This window comes from Oreochromis aureus, linkage group 11 (assembly GCF_013358895.1).
Source record: "Oreochromis aureus strain Israel breed Guangdong linkage group 11, ZZ_aureus, whole genome shotgun sequence".
NCBI classification, from domain to species: Eukaryota; Metazoa; Chordata; class Actinopteri; order Cichliformes; family Cichlidae; genus Oreochromis; species Oreochromis aureus.
Window position 1 is genome coordinate 28213943 of NC_052952.1, and position 25299 is coordinate 28239241.

Sequence of the window (25299 nt, forward strand, 5' to 3'; positions counted from 1 at the left end):
AACTGCACCAGATTTGAAACGATTTCAAGAGTAAGTCCTCTGTTTGAATGTCTCTTCACATGGTGACCGACTGGTGGCAATATAAACCTCAGTGACACAACAATTCAATCATAGAAGAAGAAAATAAAGCTCTGATTGGATAGAAAAGTTGTTAGTCGGAAGGTACGTCACATCCTGGCGTTTACAGGCTTTTGGTGGGAAAATGTGTGCACCTTCACGCACATTTAACTCATAATCAAAATCTATAGTATGAATTTTCTGTAACAGCAGAGTAACGGATATATGTCATGCATATAACGCTGTGAACAGTTTACGCGGAACAGCCCTTTAGGTGTGCTAAAATCACCAAAACCATCAAGGAGAGTTGCCTATTGTTTGTTAGCATGCTAACATGTTAGTCAGCCGCTTATCTGACTAATAAGAAATTAAACTTTCAGGATTAAATCACTTCCAGTGGAGAGAAACTGGATGTGTTTTATGACTTGTTAGCCGTTTGCGATCGCTTCGTGGGGAGGCACGCGCCCGTTTGGTTTATGTGACTGATCAGTGGACTAATCGATCAGCTTTTAGCCTGACGATCATCAGTAACAACAACGATATGCCAGAAATCAAACTCAAGCACGTCGTGTCGTGCAGCACCGAGGACTCTGTAAGTTCAGTATGATGTATTACTTGTGTGAGATTTGTATGAAGAAAGCTGAGCTGTGAGGCTGCTTCATACTCACATATGTTGTGTTACAAAAACAGACACACAAGGCAGACAACCTGCTGAGCTCTGACACGTACAGAAAATGGAAAGCAGCCAGACCCGGGGAGAAGCAGATATCAGTCATTCTGCAGGTTTGTTTGTTTTGTTTTTGTTTTTTGTGTTCAAGTGACAGCAAACTAATTCAATAACATGTGAGGTGTCGTTGACGATATTAGTTAGATGGCACATAACACAAACACTAAACCACACACATGTAACTTTGGGAGAATCATACAATCTAATGAATTTAAACAAAGTTTTTATATTTGCTTTCTTTCCACTAAAAGAAGTTTACATACAAATTATAATTATAAAGTGAATTTCAGACCTTGTGTCACCGCCCCTGCGGATAACCTGAGGTCTGCTGTCTCTGCTGCCAATCCCACAATCACGACTGAGAACAGTCTCCTTGAAAAGATCAGTTGGAAAGCTCGCAATCATCTTTCAAATCTCTGTTTTTACTTTTTAAAAGTATTCAAGTGCTCATATATTATAAAGATACTTTCTGTACCCTCACCTTCAGTTATGTCTTTGTTGTCCTTCATAATTGTTTTATCACTTTCTCCAAGTAATCATTTATTTTAGCTTTTTTCCAATCTTGCCCTGTGAAGAAGGGAGGGGTGGCAGATGGCTGCTGGAGGTTTGTTCCTGTTAAAAGGGAGTTTTTCCTTCCCACTGTCACTAAAACGCTTGCTCATAAGGGGTCATATGATTGTTGGGTTTTTCTCTGTATGTATTATTGAAGGATCTACCTTACAATATAAAACACCTTGAGGTGAGGGTTGTTGTGATTTGGCACTGTATGTATCAAATTGAACTGAATTGAAGCAGTTTGTAACTTTGTTTTGAAAGGTGCTATTAAATAAAGTTATTTCTACTGTTATTAGATAATGATGATCAAACATATTTAAAGTTATGATCTAAGTAATCTCTAAGTTGTGCTCTAAGTTGCTCTAAATTATCTGTTTATCTGGTACATCACCAAATAAAATCGTATACAGATAGATCCAGGTACTTTTAACATTTTATTTGTTATCAATCATGTCTTTCTTACCATACAGACAAATTTGGTGATATTTCCATTTATCTCGAAAAAGCTGAATTTGTCTTTATTGTGCAGGGATCAGAGAGCTGAATGCCAGTACCACATGGTTTTAGATTAATTCGGGTAGATTGTGTGTTGATTCTTCTCTCGCTTTACTTTCTGCCTTAGAATAGTTTTTTTTTTTTTCAATCTTTATTTAACCTCAGCTCTTGAGATTAAGAATCTCTTTTAGAAGTGTGTCCTGTGCTTCCTTGAGAAGTATTACCATGCAACTTTTACTTTTTTCCTCAGTTTGAAAAGGAAGAGCAGGTGCACAGCATTGATATTGGAAATGAAGGTTCAGCTTTCATTGAGGTGTTGGTGGGGAATTCTTCAGCTGTCAGAGATCAGGACTATGAGGTATTCTTACAAAAATATTAAATTAACTTCCTGAATGCTATATTGACTTCATTTCATCCAGTCTGATTTTAATCTCACTGTTTTAGGTTCTCCTGGTTACGTCTTCCTTCATGTCCCCCACGGAGAGCCGCAGTGGCACCAACATGAACCGTGTGCGTTTCTTTGGGCCCAACCAGCTGCAGAAGAGCACAGCTCAGGAGAAGTGGGACAAAGTGAAAATTGTGTGTAGCCAGCCATACAGCAAGGTAAGTGCCTAAGAGTGTTTGACGTGTAATGTGACGAGCCCTTTGTAATTAGCAAATGTATCTATGTTTAAGACTGAAGCCGTTTATGGAATGATGACAATGTCTGAATACAGTAGTGGAACGGGACCTGGTGCATAGCGTCAAATGAAAGCAACGTAATTGCAAGCAACAGCGCTGTGTGGTTTTCCAGTTATGGTAACTTTGTTGTGCAATGAAATATAAGCACTGAGGTCATCTTTCCAGATCCTTTGTCTCAGGTATCCTGTTGTTGAGGCTGTTTGAAGTTGTAATGGAGTTTGAATTGTGTCTCTTTGATGCAAATATAATGTGAATCTGTCTTTGCTCTTTATAGAATATTGCATATGGGCTTGCCTTTGTTAAGTTTCATTCACCACCTGACAAAAACGATCCTCCTCCAACTTCCTCCCCAGTAAGTACTCCACTGAGACCACGGACACCAATCAGGAAAAATAGTATGACCTCTGACAGGTGACGTGAATAAGACAGATTATCTCTTCATCATGGCAAATGTTAGTGGGTGGGATGTATTAGGGAGCAAGTGAACATTCTGCCCTCAAAGTTGATGTGTTAAACGGAGGAAAAATGAGCAAGTGGGATGTCTGACAAGGTGATGGTACATCTCCTGTGGAGTGTTCCCAGTCTGCAGGGGTCAGTATCTATCAAAAGTTGTCCAAGGAAGGATAAGCGGTGACGGGGTCATCAGTGCACAGACAAGCTACTGTACTTTACCCTTTACAAAACCTAATATTCTATTATAATATTCCATTTAACTCATAGACAGTAAGAAATATGAACATAGCTTTTGGATCGGAAAAATTCTGACGTGCTTTGAAAAAGACTTCCAGGCCTATAGAAGGCTGCATCAACGGCTTTCTCTGTCTCAACCTCACACTTGAGTTTATGAGCTCGCTGACTCGTTTTTGAATGAACAAAAATTCTAGTCTGGTCATTCTATCTTTCAAAATAGAGGATTAGCTGTGGTATGAAACTGCACTTTTTCAATGCCATCATCTTTTTAATTTTTAAATAATAATCCCTGTGATTGTGTTATAGTAAAATTCAAAATGTGCTTGGTGAGGTACTCTTTTACTTGAACAGGAATTTTTACTTGATTTATCTTTTTTTACTTTTGTTTACGCTGTAGTGGGAATTCAGCATAAATGCCTGACGCCTTTGTTTTAGCACTTCCTGGATATTAATCTACTCCGGGAAAAACTTTCTTACTCATGGACCCATTTGTCATGTTAGAGCCTTTTTGCTGTATTAGGGGAAAACACACTACTGTCTCTCTATCTTCCTTATTGCCTCTGAACTCTTCCTTCTTCTGTCCTGTCAGAAACTGACAAAGCTGGGACAGTTCAGGGTGAAGGATGAGTCTCCTTCATCCGGGCACAGCCTTCAACCTGGCAGTCTCTTCTTCAGTCGGGAGAACGCTACAAAGTCCAGCACTTCACTCAAAGGTAAATGCAATTATTTGAGTTTACCAGCTGCTGGAGGCCAATTAAATTCTTTATGTTCACTGTGATAATAAAACGGTAATTTTGTTGAATAATAAAAACCCAACAGAGCACTAATTAGTTTCCGAAGAAGTGATTTCAAAGACGTTCTTTATTATCAGGCTGCTCTTTTTCTTAACCTGCTCTCTGCACCTCTCTCTCTGTAGCGTCTCCTCAGAGTGAGAAGATAAGCTACGCTGCTGCCGCTCTGCAAGCAAGCGGCAGCTCCCACTCATCAGGCCAGGCCTCGTCTTCCACCTCTGCCTCACCACAGGTAGTAAACACCCCCGTCCTCCACTTCATGGGCAGGAGGGTTTTCTCTATATTTAGACCACATGAAAGTGGAGGCAGGATAGTTTGTGTTGGTTTGGGATCTGTGGTATCATGTGTGATACTGTAGCGTGGTGGCTCAGTGGTTAGCTATGTTGCCTTACAGTAATAGGTTTCTGGTTTCAAACCCAGAAAGGTCGCTTCTGCATGGGGTTTACATGTTGTCCCCATGCTCACACAGTTTCTCTTTGAGAGCTGCGATGAGAATGAAAAACATACCAGCTTAATGCTGCCTGTGTTAGCCCAGGATACCTGTGGCAAAGTGCTTCTTAGACTTAAGAGTTTCACTTCCACCAAAGCTTTTGACCTAATAACTGAAGTAAAAATAGGCCAGGTGATGAACCATTGTTACTGAGCAGCTCATTTCCCAGAACTGCATCAGCTGAAGATCCTGGTTTCATTGAGTTGTTTTCCCACATGAAAACATGCACTGTCCTCATGGTTCATTGATAAGGAAAGCTGAAATCTGAGATGGAGCGTAACTTTTTTACCGGCACAGCCATTCCCTTTTAAGAACCTGCGTGTGATGTAATTCCCTTGTTGTTTATCACCAGTGTGCGAGAAGCAGCTGGTGACAGAAGTGATTAAGTTCCCAGAATCACAACTAAAGCGCCTGAATATACACATGTTTCGGTGTAAGGCCAATGGAAACGTTGTGTATCATACTTGAGGCCCCAAAACAAAGACTTAGTTCTTTCTTTCTCCTCCACAGTGAATATTACAATGTAATGAGCCTGTAACACACTCTGAACAGCCTCTGGGGTCTCAATCAATAGCAAGAATGGCAGAATACTTGAAACCGACTTGAGATCAGTTGGGCCCACAGTGGGCATTGATATGAACTTCTTTGTGAATGCACATATTTAAACTGAAGTAACATTTGGCTAAGGTAGCTTGACTGGAAGAGAAATACACGTGTGCTCCCTGGTTTGTTATCATGACAAATCCATATGGTTGAAAAACAGGAAATTGTTGTGAAATAAATTTGATACTCATAATTCTTTATAATTTTTACCTTCACTGTCGAGAAATCCTAAAATACATAATGTGTTTTTGTTTTTTTTTCATGTGCACATGGCACACATGAAAATGCACCATTGTGATTTTGCCTGAGGACACCTTGAGAAGGAAAGTAGGAGGGGCTCAGACACGTGGAAATGACAGCCACATATCACTTTGGCTTTTGAAAGGAAAAGCGAATAAAAACCACCTGCTGGGATGAGCTGCACGTGCCTGTGCATAGTAAAGCCAGCTGAAAGCTATCCCAGTGATTCCTCTTACGGTTCCAATTTTCTACTAAGTATAGATGGATAGATACAGTTGTGCTCTTAATTTATTCTATGGTGGCAAAATGTATGATTGTTTTTGGCCTTGGATCATTTTTTGTTATGTTTTGATGTCTTTGTCAAGCTGGAATGTCCATGTACTTCCTATGCGCAGCTTCTGGGTTGATAACTGCAACTTTTTTCTCAGTAACATGTTGCATTCATGTTCCCATCAATTTTGAATATGTTCCCTTCGCCTGTGTAGCTTAAAGTTTCCCCAGCAATCCACTTGTGTGTTTCACGGGAATGGGGTACTTTATATTACAGGCTTGTTGACTCTTCTACAAATGTAGCGTTTATGGTTGTGACCAAAAGCTTCAGTTCTGGTCTCATCAATCCAAAGTTTCTCTCTTTACTGTTAGGCACAATGTAAGCATCTGCTTTGTGACATTGCTACAGTAATGTCTTGACCATGCTGCCTATTTTTCTTCGAATGCCTCCTTATTTTGCAGCCACACCACTCAGCTAAAGTTATTTGTGTTTTTTCTTTGTATCCCAAACAATTTTCCTGGCAGTTGTGGCTGAATGTTTTTGATGGTCTTCCTAAACATGGTTTGGTTTCAACACAATCCCTCATTTTCCACTTCTTAAATAGAATTTGAACAGTGCTGATTGGTATTCTCTATTCCCTTTTATATAAAGTTCCACTATCTTCTCCCACAGATCCTATGATAATTCTTTTGCTTTCCCAATGACGTGATTGATTTTATCTATAGACTATAGTAATAATACAGACTGGTACAAGGTGTAAGTGGACGTCAGGCATGAAATAGTAATTTCAACTCTGAATTTTCGCCTCTAGCCACCAGCAAAAAGAAAATTTGAATTCAGCAAAGAGCGACAGTCTGCCCCCGGCCCTCCTCCCTCGAAGAAAAAAAGTCCATCTGGTTCACCCGAGGGTAAAGCTGCAACCCCCAAACACAAGCCGAGTCCAGTCAGCACACCCAGCCCAAGCACGGCCAAAGGTAACACAGTCTCCGAATCTTTGCAACAAGTTATTTATTCATTTGGAGAACTTTCCTTGAGTTTTCTAATAATCTCTACAGCATCACCAGTTCAGAAAGCCGCTGACAGGAAGAGGGAGAGTGAGCCTAAAACTAAACAGAAGGCAAAATCCCAGGAAGAGCAGCAGGTCCCATTCACCCGGCTCATGGAGGGGGTGGTGTTTGTCCTCAGTGGATTTCAGAACCCCTTCAGAGGGGAGCTGAGGGAAAAAGCGCTGGAAATGGGAGCCAAGTATCGACCCGATTGGACGCCTGACGCCACACATCTTATGTAAGTTGCTGAAAGGAAGGGATTGGCATAATCTAGCATTCATAAGTTTAATTCACCCCTGAATTTAATACTTGAATTTAATACTACAGACTTTAGATGAAAAGATTTATTCCATTGTCCGTGTCTGCTCAGTGAACGGGGAGCTAAAGCCTGCGGGTGGTTAGAGTGTATTAGCAGAAAGTGGGAAACGGGGAGTCTGGTACTGTTCAAGGTTAACAAAACCTGCTTATCCAAACTTCTGAATTACTTATTGGCATTTCTGTCTTTGTGGTGGGCTAACAGCTGCAGGCTCTATCCTCTAGTCTTATGCTTTATGGACAGACATTAAAGTTATATCAATTTTCTCAGCTATTTTTTTTATGATTTTAGAACAGTAAAAATTTATAGTACCTACTGTTCCGAAGGGCATTTGGGGTGTTTTTTCCTAACCCCGTGCAAAATTTAATGTCGCTTCATTTACAGCGTTGTTGGGTTTAGTTGTCACCATCAACACAACATCAGCTTTAATAAAATATGGCTTTTATTTTACCACACCAGCTCATGCTGTTAAGGACATTGTTTACTGCCGTCCTTTGGTGTCAAGGACAGCTCACAAATATAACATTCACCGAGAGAATGCGTGGAGATAAATGAGCAAATGCAAAAGAGCTGCAGATAAGGCAAAAGATCAATATGTGGTGAAACTGCAGAGAGTTGGCACATGATAAAATTGAAGGGAGATAAGCAGAAGGAAGACTTTTTCAAGCTATGCTTTTCATAAATAGCTTTAAAATTGAATATTGACTGAGACGTTCAAGCTGAAATATCATAATGATCTCTGAAAATAATCACGGTAAATAGAGAGATCACGTTATCTTTAAGCAAAATATCAAACGTGCCTTGCAAGAGATCTGTGTTGTAATTGTTTCAGATGGTTTTCTGTGTGTGTGTGATGTCGATTATCATCTTTGAAAAACAGCAGAGTTTTGTGTAAAAGTCCTGTCAGCACTCGCAGTAATTCAGTTTGATTGCATCTTGATCTCTGCTGTCAGAACAGCCTGCCCTTGTTAGCGTCTCTTTACTGATGTAACCATACGTGTCTCTGTGTGTCCGTGCATCTCTTTCGGCCCATTAATCTGCAGCTGTGCCTTCGCTAACACCCCCAAGTACAGCCAGGTGAAATCAGCGGGTGGAATCATCGTACGCAAGGATTGGGTGCTGGATTGCCACAAGAGGAAGCAGAAAATCTCCTACAAAAGGTGAGTGTGAAATGCAAAGGATTATATAAAGAAATTATTTTACTTTAATAACAGACACATGCTCAAGCTTGACTGCAGGAACCAGTTGGATTAAAAGGGCACTTCCACTCAGTGACAGCCGGGTTCTAACATGGAACATGTGTCCAACATCTGAATCCGCATCTGATTAAGGCCACGTCTGCATCTCTCCACCACACAGTCTATGCAAAACACTCATTGATTGAATCATCCCAAAATACACCCCTCACAGCAGTGTTGCCCACTTGCTGCAGAGAACATTATAACCTTGAGCAGATGATCCCTACTGTGATCACAAATTCAACCCACCCAACCCCAGCAGCTATCTAATTATAGGGCTCATTATAGGGGGAACTTTAGCAGCATCAAGGTCCTTCTGTCATCGCTCCACACAAATCTGTGTGTGCTGAGTAACATAGAGCTGAATGCTCATCTCAGGCAGTGGATGGCCCAAATTAATTGGGATAGGACTGCATTTTACTTTATGTAGCTGGGCCTTATAATTTAAGGAGTTCTTTCATACTTGTTTCGTTGTCAGTGATTGCCTCTGGTTTGAAGACAAGCAATCACGGTTATCCAGGGTCACTGACCTCATTAAGCTCAGGCATATGAGAGTATATGAAGCCTGGTATTCTATAAGCTGTACTAATTTTAATTACTGTTATTTGTAACTAGTTTTGTGTACATCTTCCTAATGAATCAGCTTCATCCCTGTGTTGTATAGTAATAATGTTACTATGCTAAAAACAATGGGAAGGTGGTTTCTGAGACCCTAACACTGAATAGTGTACTCCATTTCTGCTTTTTTTGTGTGAATTTACTGAACCGCTCTGCCTTTTTAAAGGGTCTTATCTTAAATGTAGTCAAGAAGTTGGTCGTTTGGTACCGGGCCACGAGAGTTGAGGCTCGGGTGAAATTTATGGTTTTCAGTGTTTTTATCGGTTTTTAGCGTTATTTTTTTATTGTTTTGTCATTAACTCGGTTTCCCTGGGTCTTTTCCTGTGTGTTATGAATAAATCTCCTTTTTTTGGTACTGGTACTGGTTTTATTTTGTTGTATTTATCCGTGACACCTTAAAGGCCGGTCCGTGAAAATATTGTCGGACATAAACCGGCCCGTGGTGCAAAAAAGGTTGGGGACCGCTGCCCTATAGTATATATCTAATAGAGGTATGTTGCAATATAGCAGTACTGATGATAAGCACGATATTTAATGCAGAACTGATATTCTAAAAAGAAGGTCCTGGGTTCAAATCCACCGGCTGGCTGAGGATTAGCATTTGGGGTTCGGTGTGTAGTGTTTGCATGTTATGTTCGGGTGCTCTGGTTTCCTTCCTCAGTCCAAAGACGTGCATGTTAGCTTTAATAGCAGTTCCAAACTGGCCAGTGTGAATGTAAGAGGAAAGTTTTCTCTGTGTTGGCTCTGCAACAGACTTGGGACCTGTCTAGGGTGCACAGTGCCTGATATCACATCAATATCAGGCATGTGATAATATCCTAAACAACCCAGTGGCAGTACAGTTATAGTTAGAGAGACACTTCCGACCCCCTTCCCTTTCTGCAGCCGCTTTACTGCAGCCTGAGTTTATCTACACACTTTATGGTTGACAAAGAAGGACGACTACTCTTAATGACCTACGTTTATCTGTGTCTAACTCTTCGTACACAATATGAGACTCACCACCAAACAACAAGCGGTGGGTACGAAACAAACTGTTGAAGACTTCTCAGATTATTTCCTCATCTGGTGTCTGATTCTGCATCAGCCGTCACATCTATCTGCTTTACGAGGGTTTCCCCAAACACTGCCTGCTACGTTAGCATTCACCAGTGTGCTTTAAGCAGCCTGCTTGGTTACCCACTGTTTTAGCTATACTGCTTATATGATAATAAAAACTAAGAACATCCAATAATTGTGAAGAATTCAAAATATTTTTTCTGAGCTGTCCAGACTTTTCAGAAAATAACATCACAAAGAAGAAGGATTGCAGGGCTGAAGATAAATTTAAATAAAATAAAATTTTATATTTAGTTGGCAGCAGTATTTTTAGAAAAGTGATCATTTGATAGTCCTTTTTCTTTGGCTGATGCTTTGTTCCACAAAATCAGGACTAGTTGACTGCTGCTGCAACATCCAGAACTGGAGCTGCAGAAGAGAGAATTTTAAGTTGCCTCACCCTTCCCTAGATGTCATTACTTTGGAAAGTAATGACATCAAGGGAAGGGTGTTCAGGGTTCTGTCACAGGCAGCATCAATGAATGATTTAAAAACGTATCTTGTACTTGAATAATTGTGGATCTGCATGGTGATTGATGATAGTCATCAGCACTGAAGAAAGACATGCCCTCCTTCTAATCATTCAAACCCTGCAGATACTCTAAATCAAAGATTCACATTCATTGCCTGTTTTTACACTGTGCACGAGTGCCAGTGCACATTTACACAGTGAGTTTAGTTTAACACTTTCATCATTAAAACTGAAAATGTCAGCTCATTAATTACCTTTATGTTTGCCTCAAACCTTGTTTGCAACGACATGAGAGTTTTTATAATTACATATATGTTATAACAATATATAAGTAACGAAGTAATGAAATGACTCCATAATGGAAAAGAAGCGTCAGATTTCAGCGCTGTCTGCGTCCCAGGAATGCACTCGGGAATGTCTCAGATGTAATTAATGAGCCCTCCTTTGCTTATAATTAGGTGTGACTATCGGGTAGGTGTCACTGTCAGTTCGCAGAGATCATCGCCGTGATGCGGCAGGGCATACCTCGTAGATAAAACAGGTGCGCTGAAATCTGATAGTTTTCATGTCGAACTTCAAAGCTGTAAATGAAAGTGGCCAGAGTTGCAGTGTGATGAGATTTCTCTAGACAGCTACAGTCTGCATATGAGGCACGCGAAGAATGAGAGATTGAGGAAAGCTTTTTAAAATAAAATATTGCTGAAGGGCACAACGTGGAAAAATCTGATCTTTATTTTACGATTCTCCAAAAGTAAATTCAAATGAAAAGTTGACTGCAGCCTGTGTCGTCATTCGCCCTAACGCTCCCCTTTCTATATCAATTTGTGATAGTAGGGAAGATCTCTCGCCCCCAGTCTGCTTCCCCCTCTCCCGTTGTCAGAATAATCCATTCCCCTGCCCAGCTCCGCTATTGTGCAGCCTGTGGAGTGTGCGGCTTTGATGATGTATCTTTTATTTAAAAGCTGCATCTGCTATGGGTAATTAAAAGGACCACTTACTTTGATGATGACAAGTACCCAAACAAATACGCACACTCGCACTCAAACTGTTGCTCCCAACGTGCACGCAAACACCGAGTGTCTGAAGGCGAATGCTCACCTTCGTTGTTTCCTGACATGCATGCGGACCATGTCGTGTATATGTTAATGAGACTGTGACATCAGCTAAGCACCCAAGAAATGCTTTCTGCACATTCATTACCCAATCAGTGAGAATCCAGGCAGAGGAGGAGGGGAGAGGGTGCACATTTAGATCCATAGCATCCAATAAAAAAAAAGAACCCAGTGAGTAAATATATTTCTCAATTAATCAGTGCTTTTTAGCAACATCTGAAGGAGGACATGGAGAATGCTGCTATATTGCTGCCAGCACAGCAACACGAATGCATTTTAATTAAGTTAAAACACAATGCTCTTTCAAACACTTCACTGCATCGTGGCGTTTTGCAAAAAGCGTAAAAGTACATCAAGTGAGGTCACTTATTTATTAAAAATTAGTTTAACAAAAATATTCTTCGTTTCAGAAAACCTTTTTTTCCATCAACAAACAAAAATAAAATATTTACAGAATTTAAAAGAAAATATTTGTAGAAATTTAAGGACTCACAGATGAGAAGCTTTAAGGTGAAAAAAAATCAACAGCATTTCTGTAACATTCTTTGTGACTTTAACGGTTTTTGTTAACACGACATCATTGAAAGACGCTGACATTGACAGAGTGTAATCTTGGGCTAAAAGTAGAGGCCAATAAATATGTCTGTTATTTTTAAAACTTTGAGCGATGAATGATAAATCCTTTGACGCCGCTTTTCGAAACCCCGACTGCAACTATTGAAGTTGATATTTTTGCTATGCATTGCTTTCATAGTCGAGGGAATTTTACCTACTTTGTTGGACGGTTAAAAAAATAAATTCATTAAAAAAAAACCTTGAGCTACATATTCTTTCTTTTAAAAATAAGTCTTCCATAAAAGTCATTTCATTTATGTCAGTAATATAAATGTTTATTCTTTTACATTTATTTCTGCATTTTTTTTTTTTTAAAAAGTGTCTTTTTTGTGTTACGTAAAGTTATGTATCACCTGTTCATTACTGAGCAGATCGAGCTGCTCAACAACTCTCACTATCTTAAGAAGCCGTTTTTCAGTTGTTTCTTTTGCCCACGTTGTTCTTTTTCTTTATCCAATTTTCTGGACACTGAGTTTTATAACACAAGTAAGCATAGGTCAGTAAAATATCTCCCTGTGGTATGTGTGGAAACGATTACACAGTAACTGTGGCATTTCAACTCTCTGCACTTCACATTTCCAAGTTAATAAAGTCCAGCTGAATTTATAAGGCTTGAGGAAAAATGTAGAAAAGGTGGGGAGAAATAAAACGTTATCACTGGACGCTTCCTATTTATACCTCTGCTTGTGTGTGTGTGTGTGTGTGTGTGTGTGTGTGTGTGTGTGTGTGTGTGTGTGTGTGTGTGTGTGTGTGTGTGTGTGTGTGTGTGTGTGTGTGTGTGCGTGCGTGCGTGCGTGTGTGTGTGTGTGTGTGTGCGTGTGTGTGCAAGAGCTGCAAGACTGATTTTCTACTCATTACTTGCTTGTTTTTCTACATGTCACATTCAGTGTCATTATCACTACACACAGTGAGGTGTTCTCGGTGGAGTTTATTGGACCATTTAGCTTATTTATTCTCTGTACAATCTCTTAAAGTTTTCAGAAAACATTTTAACAATGAAGTAATTTTTAGAAATGTCCCTAGAGGGTCGTTTTACCAGTCTGTTAAACAGAAATTGGAATTTAGACTAATCCAACTGTTCTTAGGAGTCTGACTGGGAGTAATTTTAGCAGTATTATAGCTATGGCAGTACTTGATATTTGCCCAAGAGGGGATTTTTCTTGGTAGCTTTTGCCCTGCCAATCGAAGTGACATTTAGCATCACAATAACAAGATGGAGAAAATCATGATTGCATCTGTGTGTTTGGTCCCTTTCATGATGACAACGGAGTTGAAAGGTTGGAGTTTCAGTGAGAAAACTTATTAACCTTGTAGTTTGTAGTGTCGTCTGCCTGGTGTTACAGTAGATGTGGCACAGATGGAAGAGCAGAGATTGGTGCGACTCTTACTCGCCTGTAATCCTTTGTAATTTCCTTTGTTTTCTCACTGAATCAATTTGCTCTGTGTAGGTATGAAAAGTAGAGACATGAGTTGAGATATATATTTTGCTTTGACGTGTTAAAATCACATTTTTAATTACATGTAAGTTTAAAAAAAGTGGACTTAATCACTGATCCATTCCTGTGGTTCTTTAATTTTTACAGCGAACTATTGCTATGTAGATTTATTTTTATTGCGCTACAACAACATATGCTTACATCTAGACCAGTGTGTCCCAACCACTGTTGGTGTGCCGTGAAAGATTATCTGGTTCCACCTGATTAGTACTGTAAGCGACCAGTGTGAGTAATGGGCAGAGCAGTTACATTCTCTTCCACTAGAGGGCAGTGCAACTTCTTGCTCCAATTAAGTGGGTTCTCAACCACCAGTACAACAGAAGAAGATGAAGAAGAAATTACAAGCTGCAAGTTAGCGCGTAAGAGTACTCGATAAATATTTGAAAGAAAAAGTGGAGAAAATTGCGACCCAGATGAAGGCCCTAGCATGAGTAGTGGTCAGAAAAGGGCAAAAAAGGTATACTGGGGACAAACCAAGTCAATTCCGCGATACCTGGCGTGTGGGGAAAGTGATCAATATGCTTTTTGTGACATTTTTGTTTGGTGGTGTGCCATGTGATTTTTCTAATGTGAAATACATGGCTTGTTCCCAAAGGTTGGGAAACACTGATCTAGACTAATCATCCTACACTGCCCAGCCAAAAAAAAGGTCAAAATAATTGCACACATGTTGTGCCATCACTTTGATCAACTCTCAGTATTTATTTTTATCCAAACTTGCATTAATTTTTCATAAAAGATCTTGTATTGATGCTGAGTTGGACCGCTGCTTAAATTCTTTCTAGCACATCCCAAACAGTCTCAGTGGGGTTGAGCTCTAGATGCAGTGGTGGTCAATCAGTGCATGAAAATTACGTCTCATGGGTCCTGAAGCGCTCTTTCACAGTCTAAGCCCATTGAATCCCGGCATTGTTATCTTAGAATATACCCATGCCTCAAGGGGAGAAAAAAAATCAATTGATGGAAAAACCTGATCATTCAGTATAGTCAGTTAGTCAGCTACTCATTTTTTTAGCACATCTTGCTGAACCTATCCTGACCATCCAAAGATCATAACACTTCTCCTGCAGGCATGTGCAGCAGGCATCAGATATGATGGGTGCAGCACTTCATCCACCTCTCTCCTCACCCTGATGCCCCCCATCACTCTGAAAAAGGACAAATCTGGAGTTGTCAGACCACTGGGAATAGGGCTCCATTGATCCCTATTTAATTTAAACTTTTTTCCCTCATTGCTCCACACGGATAAGTGGATTTTTTGATAGTACATTTCTCCACAGTCCATATTGTACAGTAATATAGCAGGTCAGAACAAAACTAAAAGAGCTTTTCTTACCAGTTTCAACTCTTATGTCCCATAATTACATCCTAGTACACTAAACCTTTTTAATACTGATTAAAAGAGTTTAGAAATGTAACAGCCACTGTAGTAATTGTTAAAAACTATACTATTGTATTGTTTTACTAAAAGAAAAACAAATAAAGCAGGAATGGATTTTAAAGAACAAATGAGTAGTTTCTGTGATTTCTGACTTTGCCAGCTCTTATCTTTGTGAGATAGGTTGCCTTAATTCAAACTGAAAACTGAAGTTGTTTTCACTGAGTGCTTCAGATGAACCACTTGTGACTGAGAGTAATTGGTAAAAACAAAAAAAAGGCCAAACTCCACCCCCAGAAAATTTATTGTTTGTTTTTTTGGGGAGTTGACAGAAGTTTTTGTATTTCTGTCCCTCCTGCAGAAAACTAGATTTCTCCCACTATGCAAACTTCAAAGTATATAATACACCGACTGTGGTAATGTTTTAAACATTAGATCATTGATCTGTCAGCTAAAAAATATCGCCATCTTGTTGAACTTTGTTTTTTTTTTCCCCCCCACTCTCACCTGACAAGGGATTGTTGCAGTTTGAGTCATTGCACAAGTAGAGCTGATTGGGAACAAGATATGTTGAGCAAAGGTATTTTACTCTTTGGTCTTTAATCATCCTGACACTGTTTTGTTTTTTTTTTCCTCCAGGTATCTGATGGATGGACCCGAATCGAGCTCAGAGAGTGAAATGGAAGTGGACGACGAAAGCGAAGAGGAAATGAACACAAAGGTAAATTTGTTTTTGTTTTTTTAAGTGAGCCTATAAATATAATCGAATGTCAGGTTTAAAGCTCTCTGCTGTTTTGCAGACACCGCAGAAGAAAGAGAAACAAGTCACGGCCAAAAAGACGCCACAGAAGGAGGAGGAAGATGATGAGTATGCTGGCTCCACTGATGTGGATGAACCAGGTTGGCATCAAACGCTTTTTAGGGGAATTAAAATTCAGAAGAAAATGTGACTGAACTTTACCTGACATTTCTACCAGCATCAGTATTTCGGCTTAACTTTTATTCTTAAGGCTGTCATAGGGACAAGAGTAAAGCACATTATTGCAGAAACATCTACAAAATGAAATGCAAAACCTTTTTTTAATGTTATTCAGCTGACTTAGAGCCAAGGTTTGCCCAAGACAAATAGACTGAAGGAAATGGCAGGGGATGGGAAGTTGACAGTCGGTTCAATGATCAGGTGAAATGGAGGAAGTTGAAAAATGACAGCCGAGTTAAACAGGCAATTACAGTTTGAATCAAGTGCCAGTAATAGGAACAAAAACCAAAAACAAGCAAAAAGGAAAAAGAAAGTATTCTCTTCCAACATTAGACTGTGATGCACAGACCTGTGTCAGTGTATCTTTGAGTCTGCTTATCGAGCAATATAAGCTTTAGGTTATTTACAGCCTTGTTTCCTCATCTGTTCATACGCTGTATAAGATTTAAATAAAAACAAAATAACACTTTTTTCTTTAAAAATTTAAAGAGTTTGAATATATAATGTCAGGATCCCCCAAAATAATTTTATTTGCTGCATGACCTTTTGAATCTACATAAACTTATTTGTGCCAGGAAACTGCTCTGTGAGAATCAATCACAGTGAAGGAAACTACAAACCTAAAGGTCTGGAACCCTAAATTTAAAGCATACTTGTTAATTAAATTCATTTTAATGAATAAACAAGTAAACCTTCATTTGTATATCTGCACTGAAAAGATCCGGGAGCTGAGCGTAAGTGGCTGAGACTCATGGAAAATGATTCATTCTGTTAGCTCAAATAACTAGAGATGGAGAAGAGGGTCGCACGTGAGCTGAAGAGGACAGAATGGATAGAGAGGAGGCCAGGGGACAATTTGAGAGCCCAGGGATTAGACAAAAGGGACAACCTTTATAAAGCACTTGGAAATGGATGAGATGGCAGCACTGCCATTTTAAAAAAAATAAATAAATAAAAAGAACAGGAACAACATACTTACTGTAGATCCATTTTGAGGTGGGGGGAAAAAAAAGAACAGGGGCAAGATGTAATCACCATAAAGGGACTTGAGCATGATTCTCATTTCTATGTTAATACGAGGGCCAGAAGTAAAGTGCTGAGGTGCATCAGAGAGGACAGACAGCAAGGGCTGACCCACCAAACGCATACATGGTGACAGATGGCATTTTAATTAGACCACCACCTCTTTTCCCCGTCAACAACACAGGATTTTACGGTGGTGGCAGATGTGCAAATTAAAGGAAAAACCTGAATCCTACAGGGATCTGATGGGATCTGATGGCTTGTGCTGTCAGGGGGTCGTTACTTGGTCCACTTAACCTCACAGATTTGTTCTCAGATGACCTTTATTCTGCGGTGATACAGAGAGTCGACGAATGGCTAAAAATGATGAAAATCACATGCTGTGGCTTTTGCAAGTGTAAGACAGCTTTCCACCCAGTCGTCACCAAAGCACCAAATGAGAAAATATCTTTTGGAAGAATGGCACTTCGTTCCAGCGGGGTGCAAGAGAACTGAAAAATTGATGCTGTGAAGGTGTTTTTGGCAGAAATGGCTTGGCTGGTTTCACCTTTAATTTGGTACTCGGGTACTCATTAAAAAGCAGATTCGCCTGGTGTTTTTTCGCTCCCATCTGTGCTCGATGAGAATTGTAGAAAACATAATGGCAGCATAAAAATCTCCATCTCCAGGTGACCAGAATTTAAAGCAGCAGATGTGTGATTAATTATTTCATTAGTTTAAGATTAGGGTCATAGAGCGGTCACAGTATTTTGTGTTGTCGGTGAACCCAGTGAAGGGAAAATTGAGTTAAATATAAAACTCGTTACCAACATTTTCAGGCAAACCTGGTGAGTTTAATCACACTTAAAAAAAAAATAATGTCTCATTCTCCCAGGAGGCGATGATGATGAATCTGCAGTGGACACAGAGGATGAGCTGCAGAGGTAAACAGGACAAATCATTTTGATTATGCTGTTTGTAATACTCATTCTTCGATAACTAATTCTTATTTGATTGTTAGGGTGCTTGAGTCTTATTTTGATTAATAATTTTACAATAACGTGTTTTCTTTCGCACTGAGCCAGTTTTTCCCAGTGACTCCTACTATTTCCAGAGCATTTCATTGTCTTTTAGGTCATGATGAGCTGCAGTTTTACTATTTTCCTCCAGCGTTACTGACCTAATCAGCATTGTTTTTGCAGACATTGCGGTAAAAACATGTGATGTAATGTAAAAACCCACTTTATGCTACTTTTCCAGCACCATTCAGCTCCCAGCTTTCTACACAGACACTATTGAATAAAATGGAAGTCTATCTGCTCCCTCAAGATGTTTATGGGAGAAGACATAAAATTCTTGACCAGAACGCCTCTTTAATAAACTGCTTTTGGGCACATTAGCCTTTAAAAGAGATACTGCTAAAATGACAGCAGATCTGTGGCCCCTGCTAGAATGTGGCCACACAATACCAAGAAAAAAAACATGTTTTGAGAGCAGGCTTGTTAACATGTAGGATAAAAAGGTTTGTCCTTGTAAAAGGGTGGAAGAGGAGAGAAAACAGAAGAAAGCAGCAACAGAAGGAACGGTGGTGAAGGACGAGGATCCGTACGGGGGGTCGACGGATGAAAACACAGACGCTGAAGCTGAAGAGGATCATCCCATCCCCGAGCTCCCAGGTATGCATCAATTAGTTCCCATCCAGCTGCTGGCAGCTTGTGTTTTGCTTTCTTTATTGTTTTCTCCTCTTTTCTCACAATTATCCTACACACTGTGTTCCACTCTTCTTGATCTTTAGCTTCCCACTTTGTCTTCTCTTCTAGATTTCTTAAGCGGAAAGCACTTTTTCCTCTATGGTAAATTCCCCAACAATGACAGACGACTGCTGTTACGATACATTGTTGCCTTTAATGGGTAAGAAAGACTTTTAGTGGTTATTCCCAATGGACCAAAAAAGACATAATCAGTGCAGTTATAACTGTAATTTATGTCCCTATCTTTGCTTCAGAGTGATCGAGGACTACATGACAGAGAAGGTGCAGTTCGTGGTGACCAGTGAAGGGTGGCACGACTCCTTTGAAGACGTGAGTCGAACCCTCTTTTCTTTGAAAATAAGTTGTTTTTGGCAGCCACAACCAAATAAACATGTCTAACAGGGGCTTAAAAAGATTTAATATTTGGTGTACTTGTGTGTGTAAGCTTTTTATCTTTCACTACCACAGTCAAGACAATTTTGTAAAGGAAATTGCTTCACTTAACTTTGTGTCAAGTGTTGCTTTATTATACAGTGCGCACAGCTAAAACTAAAAAAGAAAGGGAGAGGAAATACCCTTTGAATTTTCCACTCCAAGCGTTATCAGCCCCAGAGTTCTGAGGCCTTTTCATTTACACAGTATGCACCTACTATTTTGCAAGGTGTAATCAAATAAAAGCACTGAAGCAAACTGGGAAGCACTTTAGCATTCCCAGGAAAAATTGAGCAGCAGTGGGGACGAGTACCTTTCAAGTGTAGGTCACTATGGTTTCCAGCCATTTGCGTGCCTTTTGAATTCGCAGCTTAGGTACAGTTTGAAGGGTTTTAAAGGCTTTACACCTCAGCCTGTCTGACCATTTGTAATGCAAGCAGGACATGACGTGACATGACTGTGCTTCTTGCTTTTGCTCTGACTTCCTCACAGGCGCTGATGGAAAACACCAATCTGAACTTTGTCAAACCGGATTGGATTTATGCAATCAGTGCACGACAAAAGATGCTGCCCTATCAGCCCTACACCGTCGTCCCCTGAACTATACACTGGATGCAGCGTGCAGCCGCACTCACACCCCTCATCCTGATGAAGGAGCAGCAGGGAAAGCCATAAACACATTTTCCTTTTCAGATAAATAGCTACACCTTGAAAGAGCAATAAGTCAACTGTTTGTTATTATTGATGCCTTTATATTGGACTTCATATTTGATATTCATATAATTTCTCCACCTCAAGCAGGTTTCTCTGCAAACGTTTTCAACTTTCAGCCATGCTCTGCAGACTGTCCACTACATAGTGTTTATTTCTTGAGGTTATTGTTAGGATTAAGTATAGGTTTATTTTTAGATTTTGCTCTCGAGGGTCGTTAGCCCCAGCTTGGCCAGGAACCAATTTCATCATCTCCACCATCATCATCATCATCCATGTGCTGCTGAGTCTCTTGGGCTTTGTGAATGAAGCACACACTCTGGCTCGGGACTTGTTTGAATTTCTCACTTCCTGTGCTGCAGTTTGTTGCTGCTCGCTTCGGCTACCTCAGGCACTGTCTGGAAATGAGTTATCACCCTGTCCTGACAGCCAGCAGCACTGATAATACACCATTTGTGTAAGTGTGAAGACTATTATGAAAACGACCCAAAGTCAGGTGAAAGATGTCAGTTATGGAAGGTTACAGCCATGGCAAAAAAGAAGAAACTGAACATTTTTGTTCTTCGTTTTATTTGATTTATTTAAAAAAAAAAAAAGTGATAAAATTATTAATTTCTTTGTCTTGCTAAAGTTTGATAAATGAGTTTTGGATTTGGTTTTATTCATGTTTGTAGAAGAAGCATTGGCTGAGGACATAAAACAGACATCAGTGTTGGCGTCCCTTTTAAGATTCTCATTAATTCACGTGCAAGTGTCCAGCTTAACATCTCCTTTGCTGCTTGTCCAAAGTGGCTTGTTCAGTTCTCTGTCTCAAACTTTTTTTCCTTGTAATACCTAAGTATTTTGTCTAAATAAAAAAAAAAAAAGATTTTTAATTAAAAACTTTGCTCTCTTTTCTTTTTATTAATCAAACTGTCTCTGCACTGAGCTGCTCTCATTTCTTTCTCTGCCTTCGCTTGTGTTTGCAGCTCGAGAGGCACTCTTCCTTTTCATTCCTTCTCTGATCTCTAGTCCTCTCTCCTCTCTAATTTACTTCTCCTCCTGTTTTGTGCCCTGGAGCCACTGGGTCTTGTGCTCTCTCAGTCAAGGGGATTAGAAAGATGTTATGTGCATGAGAGACGGGGGAAGGAGTGGTGGTTATAGGGGAGAGACACTGCAGGAAAGATGAAAAGGTTTGGATTCTCAGCAAGGATGCGTTTTTTTGTTTTTTTTTAAAGTGGCCAACTATTGGATTGTCTTCTCGTACACTTCTTGTCTAAGGTGGATTCACACACATACCACCAAGTGTGAAGCATAGCAGGGACGCTTGCAACAACTTTGTTGCAGGAACTTATTTGTTTCTCGGGAAAGAAAGAAAGTTGCAAGGTCAAAAGCATTTAGGTCTCCAAGTGGTGAAATTTATGGTAGCAAGTGGCGTCAACTGAATACTTGTCATATTTCACTGGAAAGCTGTCTGTGAGACAGCGGGAAGGATTGGCTGCTTTTAAACTGTCAAATTTGACAGGTGGACTTTGTTAAATAGCGGTTTCCACCTTACTCTTGTCACCTTGATTTCTTCCTGGCAAATCCATTCGTTCCCATGAGCATTTTTATATCTCTTGTGAATCTTGGCAATGACTTTTCCTGACAAAAACTTTTTTCTCTGGCTGCCAAATATTGTTTAACTATATAGACCTAGTCCTCTTTATCTGTGCCATGCAGTACTGGCTTAAGGGGATGGATGTTTTTTCTCTAAATATCCTGCTTTTCTCTCTCACCTTTCTCTTTCTGCTGTTTCATTCTCTTTAGAGCCCTGAAAATCTATTTGTTTTAATTAATTTTCTTAGATAACTGTTTAACAATCTTACTATGGCAAAATCATTCTTAAACCAATAAGATTAATTCACATACACACGAAACAAATTCCCGAGTGATCGACAGATTATCAACAATAGCGACAGAAAATGCATTTCTCATATATTAGATTTCACTCAATAGAAGGGAAAAAAAAGAAAAGATGTTGAAAAGCTCTTCCAGGAAGTTTGCTTATCGATGAGTTAGCTGAGGTTTTGAACTGATGGGTCGTTAAAAATGTTAAACTTTCATAAAATATTAATTCCAGTTGTTTTAGTCAGAATTTTGGGGTGGATTGTTAATTTGGAGGAAGCTAGAGTACAAAGTCCAAACATACTGTTACCGGCTATTTCAACTTCTCGTTAATACAAACATTTGACAGGTCATCCTGACCTGATTAGAGTTCAATCTGAATAGAGAATAAAAGTCATTTAGGTCAGTTTGCATGTGGCGTGGTTTTTGGTGTCAAATGGGCTGATCTGAGTATTTCAGAGATGACCACATGACCATTTCTAGGTGTTACAGGGTTTAAAGAGAATGGGCGGAGTATTGCAGTATTGCCGCTGACGATGTCCAGTGCTTTATAACTACAGCGTACCTATCTTCTAATGGCTGCTTCCAGCATGCCCCATGCCCCGATCATCTCACACTGGTTTGTTGAACATGACGACAAGTTAACTGTACTGAACTGGCCTCCACAGTCACCTGATTTCCATCCAGTAGATCACCTTTGGCATGTGCCACCAACAAATTAGCAGCAGCTGTGTGATGCTATCATGTCAATATGGGTCTAAGTCTGTGACAAATGTTTCAAGCACCTTATTGAGTCTTTGTCACAAAGAGTTAAGGCAGCCCTGAAGGCAAATGGGAGTCCACCAGTCCAGTAGCAGAAAGATGTACCTAACAAAGTGGCTGGTGAGTGTATATTCGTTTATTATAATTGGTGATGCATTCATTCATCTGTCACTTTAATGTTGCTCCTGGTGCTTCTGTGTTTATTTTAATCCTTAAAGAGGCTAAGCATAAAATGAAGTTACTCATGTAAGTGCAAGTATCTCAAAACTGCACCTGACAGTACCTGAAGAAGTGTACTACTACTTTCTTTTTTGCACTGGTGGTGACAGCTGATTCATGATCTGAGCGTCACTTCAGTCAAAGCCATATGCATATTTGATATTGTATTTATGATTGATTCATTGATGTGTTGCTTCATAGATCCATATACTTATCCTTTTAGGTAACCGCTCCGCATTCTTGTTAAAACTTATTGACTTGTCATTTATATTTTGATCATAGATCAGATTTTTTTCCACTCAGGTTTTCCCCTTTCCTCCCAGCTCACAGCGATAGTAAGACTCACCAGCCTGAAGGACGGTTCCACTGTGATTTCTTTTTATCATGACAGCTGTGGCAGTTTCTCCTGCATGGCACTTTTAAATCAGATTTGCCATATGGACTCTATTATTTCTGTTCGACTCCAAATCTCTGGAGCATTTTTTTAAACCTATCATTAAAAGTGATCCATCACAATAAATGAAAAGCAGAATTTCATCAGCATTCATATAAGGCAACTCATTGCTTCATATTAACATTTACATGTCAAAAAAGTGAATCAAACCTTTTTACTTGATCCTATAAATAGCATTATGCATATTTATGAAAAGCAGCTGACTGAATAAAGTATTGAGTTCTTCTGCACAAGTTAGTAATTTCCTCCAGTCTGTCCCACAGTTTGTTATTCAGATGTCACTTATTGGTTTGCTGAGCGCGTTTCATCAGTCACCATTTTGATTTTATGAAACCAAGAAGTGACCATATTAGAAATGTTATAAGAAAGAGACACGACACTCAAAGGATCCTGAAGAAAGAAAATTAGATCAGAGGTAATGGGTTATTTTATGCATGCAGTATTTGTGCATTTGTTATCATTAATGTTATTTATTTATTTTTGAATGTAAATTAATTTTTTAAAAATGTCAATAACTGGCAGATAGCATTTCAAGAAGGCTGCTGAGGTTCAGTTCTTCCTCCTGGAAGGAGATTGGCCAGTATTTTTTATTTTATATTTTCCAATACCTTACTTACCAAAACTTAAGCAGTGATTTCTTGGATAGGCTGTTCTGCGACTAAAAACAAAGCATGCTTTGCTATTTGTCAGATAACTTCATAAAAACACAAACACAGAAAAGAGAGACCCAGTTTAGTTGACTCCAGTTAGTTCTATCGGCCTATATGGGAAACTGCTTCTCACTCAGAGTATCCAGCGATAAAGCATAAGTTTAAGCCTTAAGAGTTAAAGAGTAAATAATAATAATAAAAAAGAAAAACAAAAGAAAAATCCCACTTCAATAAAATGTCTTGATGCACAATGATCCAGGTAAGGAAATCCCAAAAAGTTGATTCTGGACGTAGCGTTTTCCCACTGAAAAGGCTACTTCCAGACGAGCAGAATCAGCTTTTGGGGACTTGTAATAAAAGCAGACATTAGCTGTAAGAATTAGGCTAAAACAAAACAAACATAATTAGTCCTGCTCTAAAACTGGGCACTTTTTTATGGGATTCTACTGGCATTTTTTCTTTTTTAGGGAATTGGCCCAGGAACTCTGTTCTTTTGGAACAGTTCCAGGAACTTGAGATTGCTCAACCTCGAGGAAGTTACTGTTCCTATCTGTTTTTGTTGGCTTAGGATGTTATTAGTTTATATTTAAAAGACATCCAGTATATGATGCTCTTGTTGATCTTATCTAATTCTCCATCTAAATATAATAGAGTTGGTATAATGTTCCACACTCAACACTGTTCCAAAGTAATGCATTTGAATACTCAGATTATTTTTTTGTTATAACAGGTAATATTCTGTTATCCGTGTTTTAGTTACATTTTCAGATGAGTTCTGTTAAATATGTTTCCACATTTCTTTTCTTGTGACAAAAGAAAAAAATGCAGTATTTCTGTCTCTTGTCCTTGGTACACATAAATAATAAATACAATATAAAAAGATAGACTTTAGTACTACTGGAAGGTATGGTTGTGTCAGTCAGGTCAACTAATGTGAAGGCAGAGAGGACAGATGTATTCACATCATTCTGTGCTGGGGTTATAAAAAATGTCTCTCGGCTGTTAAAGAGCTTTACGTTATGAAGAAGTACCTGCAAGTATTCCCATTACACTGGTTGCAAGGCCTGCTGAGGAGGAGCTTTTTGTTTGGCTGAAGCTGTTTCTCATGAGGTAAATGAACGATCTTATTCTTACCAGTAAAGAATCCCACTGCTGCTTACTTCCCATGACTAAGCATTTCTTTTCACTCTCTTTGTGTTTCTTCACCAATTTTGCATTTAATCTTTAGTAATTATTGAACTCTCTCTCCCATAGAGTGCTTTTTGTCATGTCTCTTGCTGCTCTCCTTCTCTTTCCCCTCACCTCCAAACAGTCATGGTGGATGGCTGCCCCTCGCTGAGCCTGGTTCTGCCGAAGGTTTCTTCTTGTTAAAAGGGAGTTTTATCTTCACCACGGCTGCCAAATGCTTCCTCGTGGGAGGTGGCATTTGGTTGTTGAGTTTTTCTTCTCTTTCTAATAGCTTAGGGTCTTTAATCTATAATCTA

At 39.4% G+C, this 25299-nt stretch overlaps 1 protein-coding gene across 1 annotated transcript; it reads left to right on the top strand.

Moving 5' to 3' along the window:
• The first annotated feature begins 118 nt into the window (after positions 1–118).
• On the top strand, positions 119–20746 carry xrcc1 (X-ray repair complementing defective repair in Chinese hamster cells 1). Its single transcript, XM_031745946.2, has 17 exons — positions 119–649; positions 748–840; positions 2085–2192; positions 2279–2437; positions 2790–2867; positions 3795–3918; positions 4122–4228; positions 6412–6574; positions 6656–6884; positions 8006–8122; positions 15629–15710; positions 15790–15889; positions 17866–17914; positions 18510–18646; positions 18791–18881; positions 18976–19051; positions 19646–20746. The coding sequence occupies exons 1-17, from the start codon at positions 599–601 to the stop codon at positions 19751–19753; spliced, it is 1872 nt and encodes a 623-aa protein (XP_031601806.1). The 5' UTR covers positions 119–598; the 3' UTR covers positions 19754–20746.
• Positions 20747–25299: the final 4553 nt, after the last annotated feature.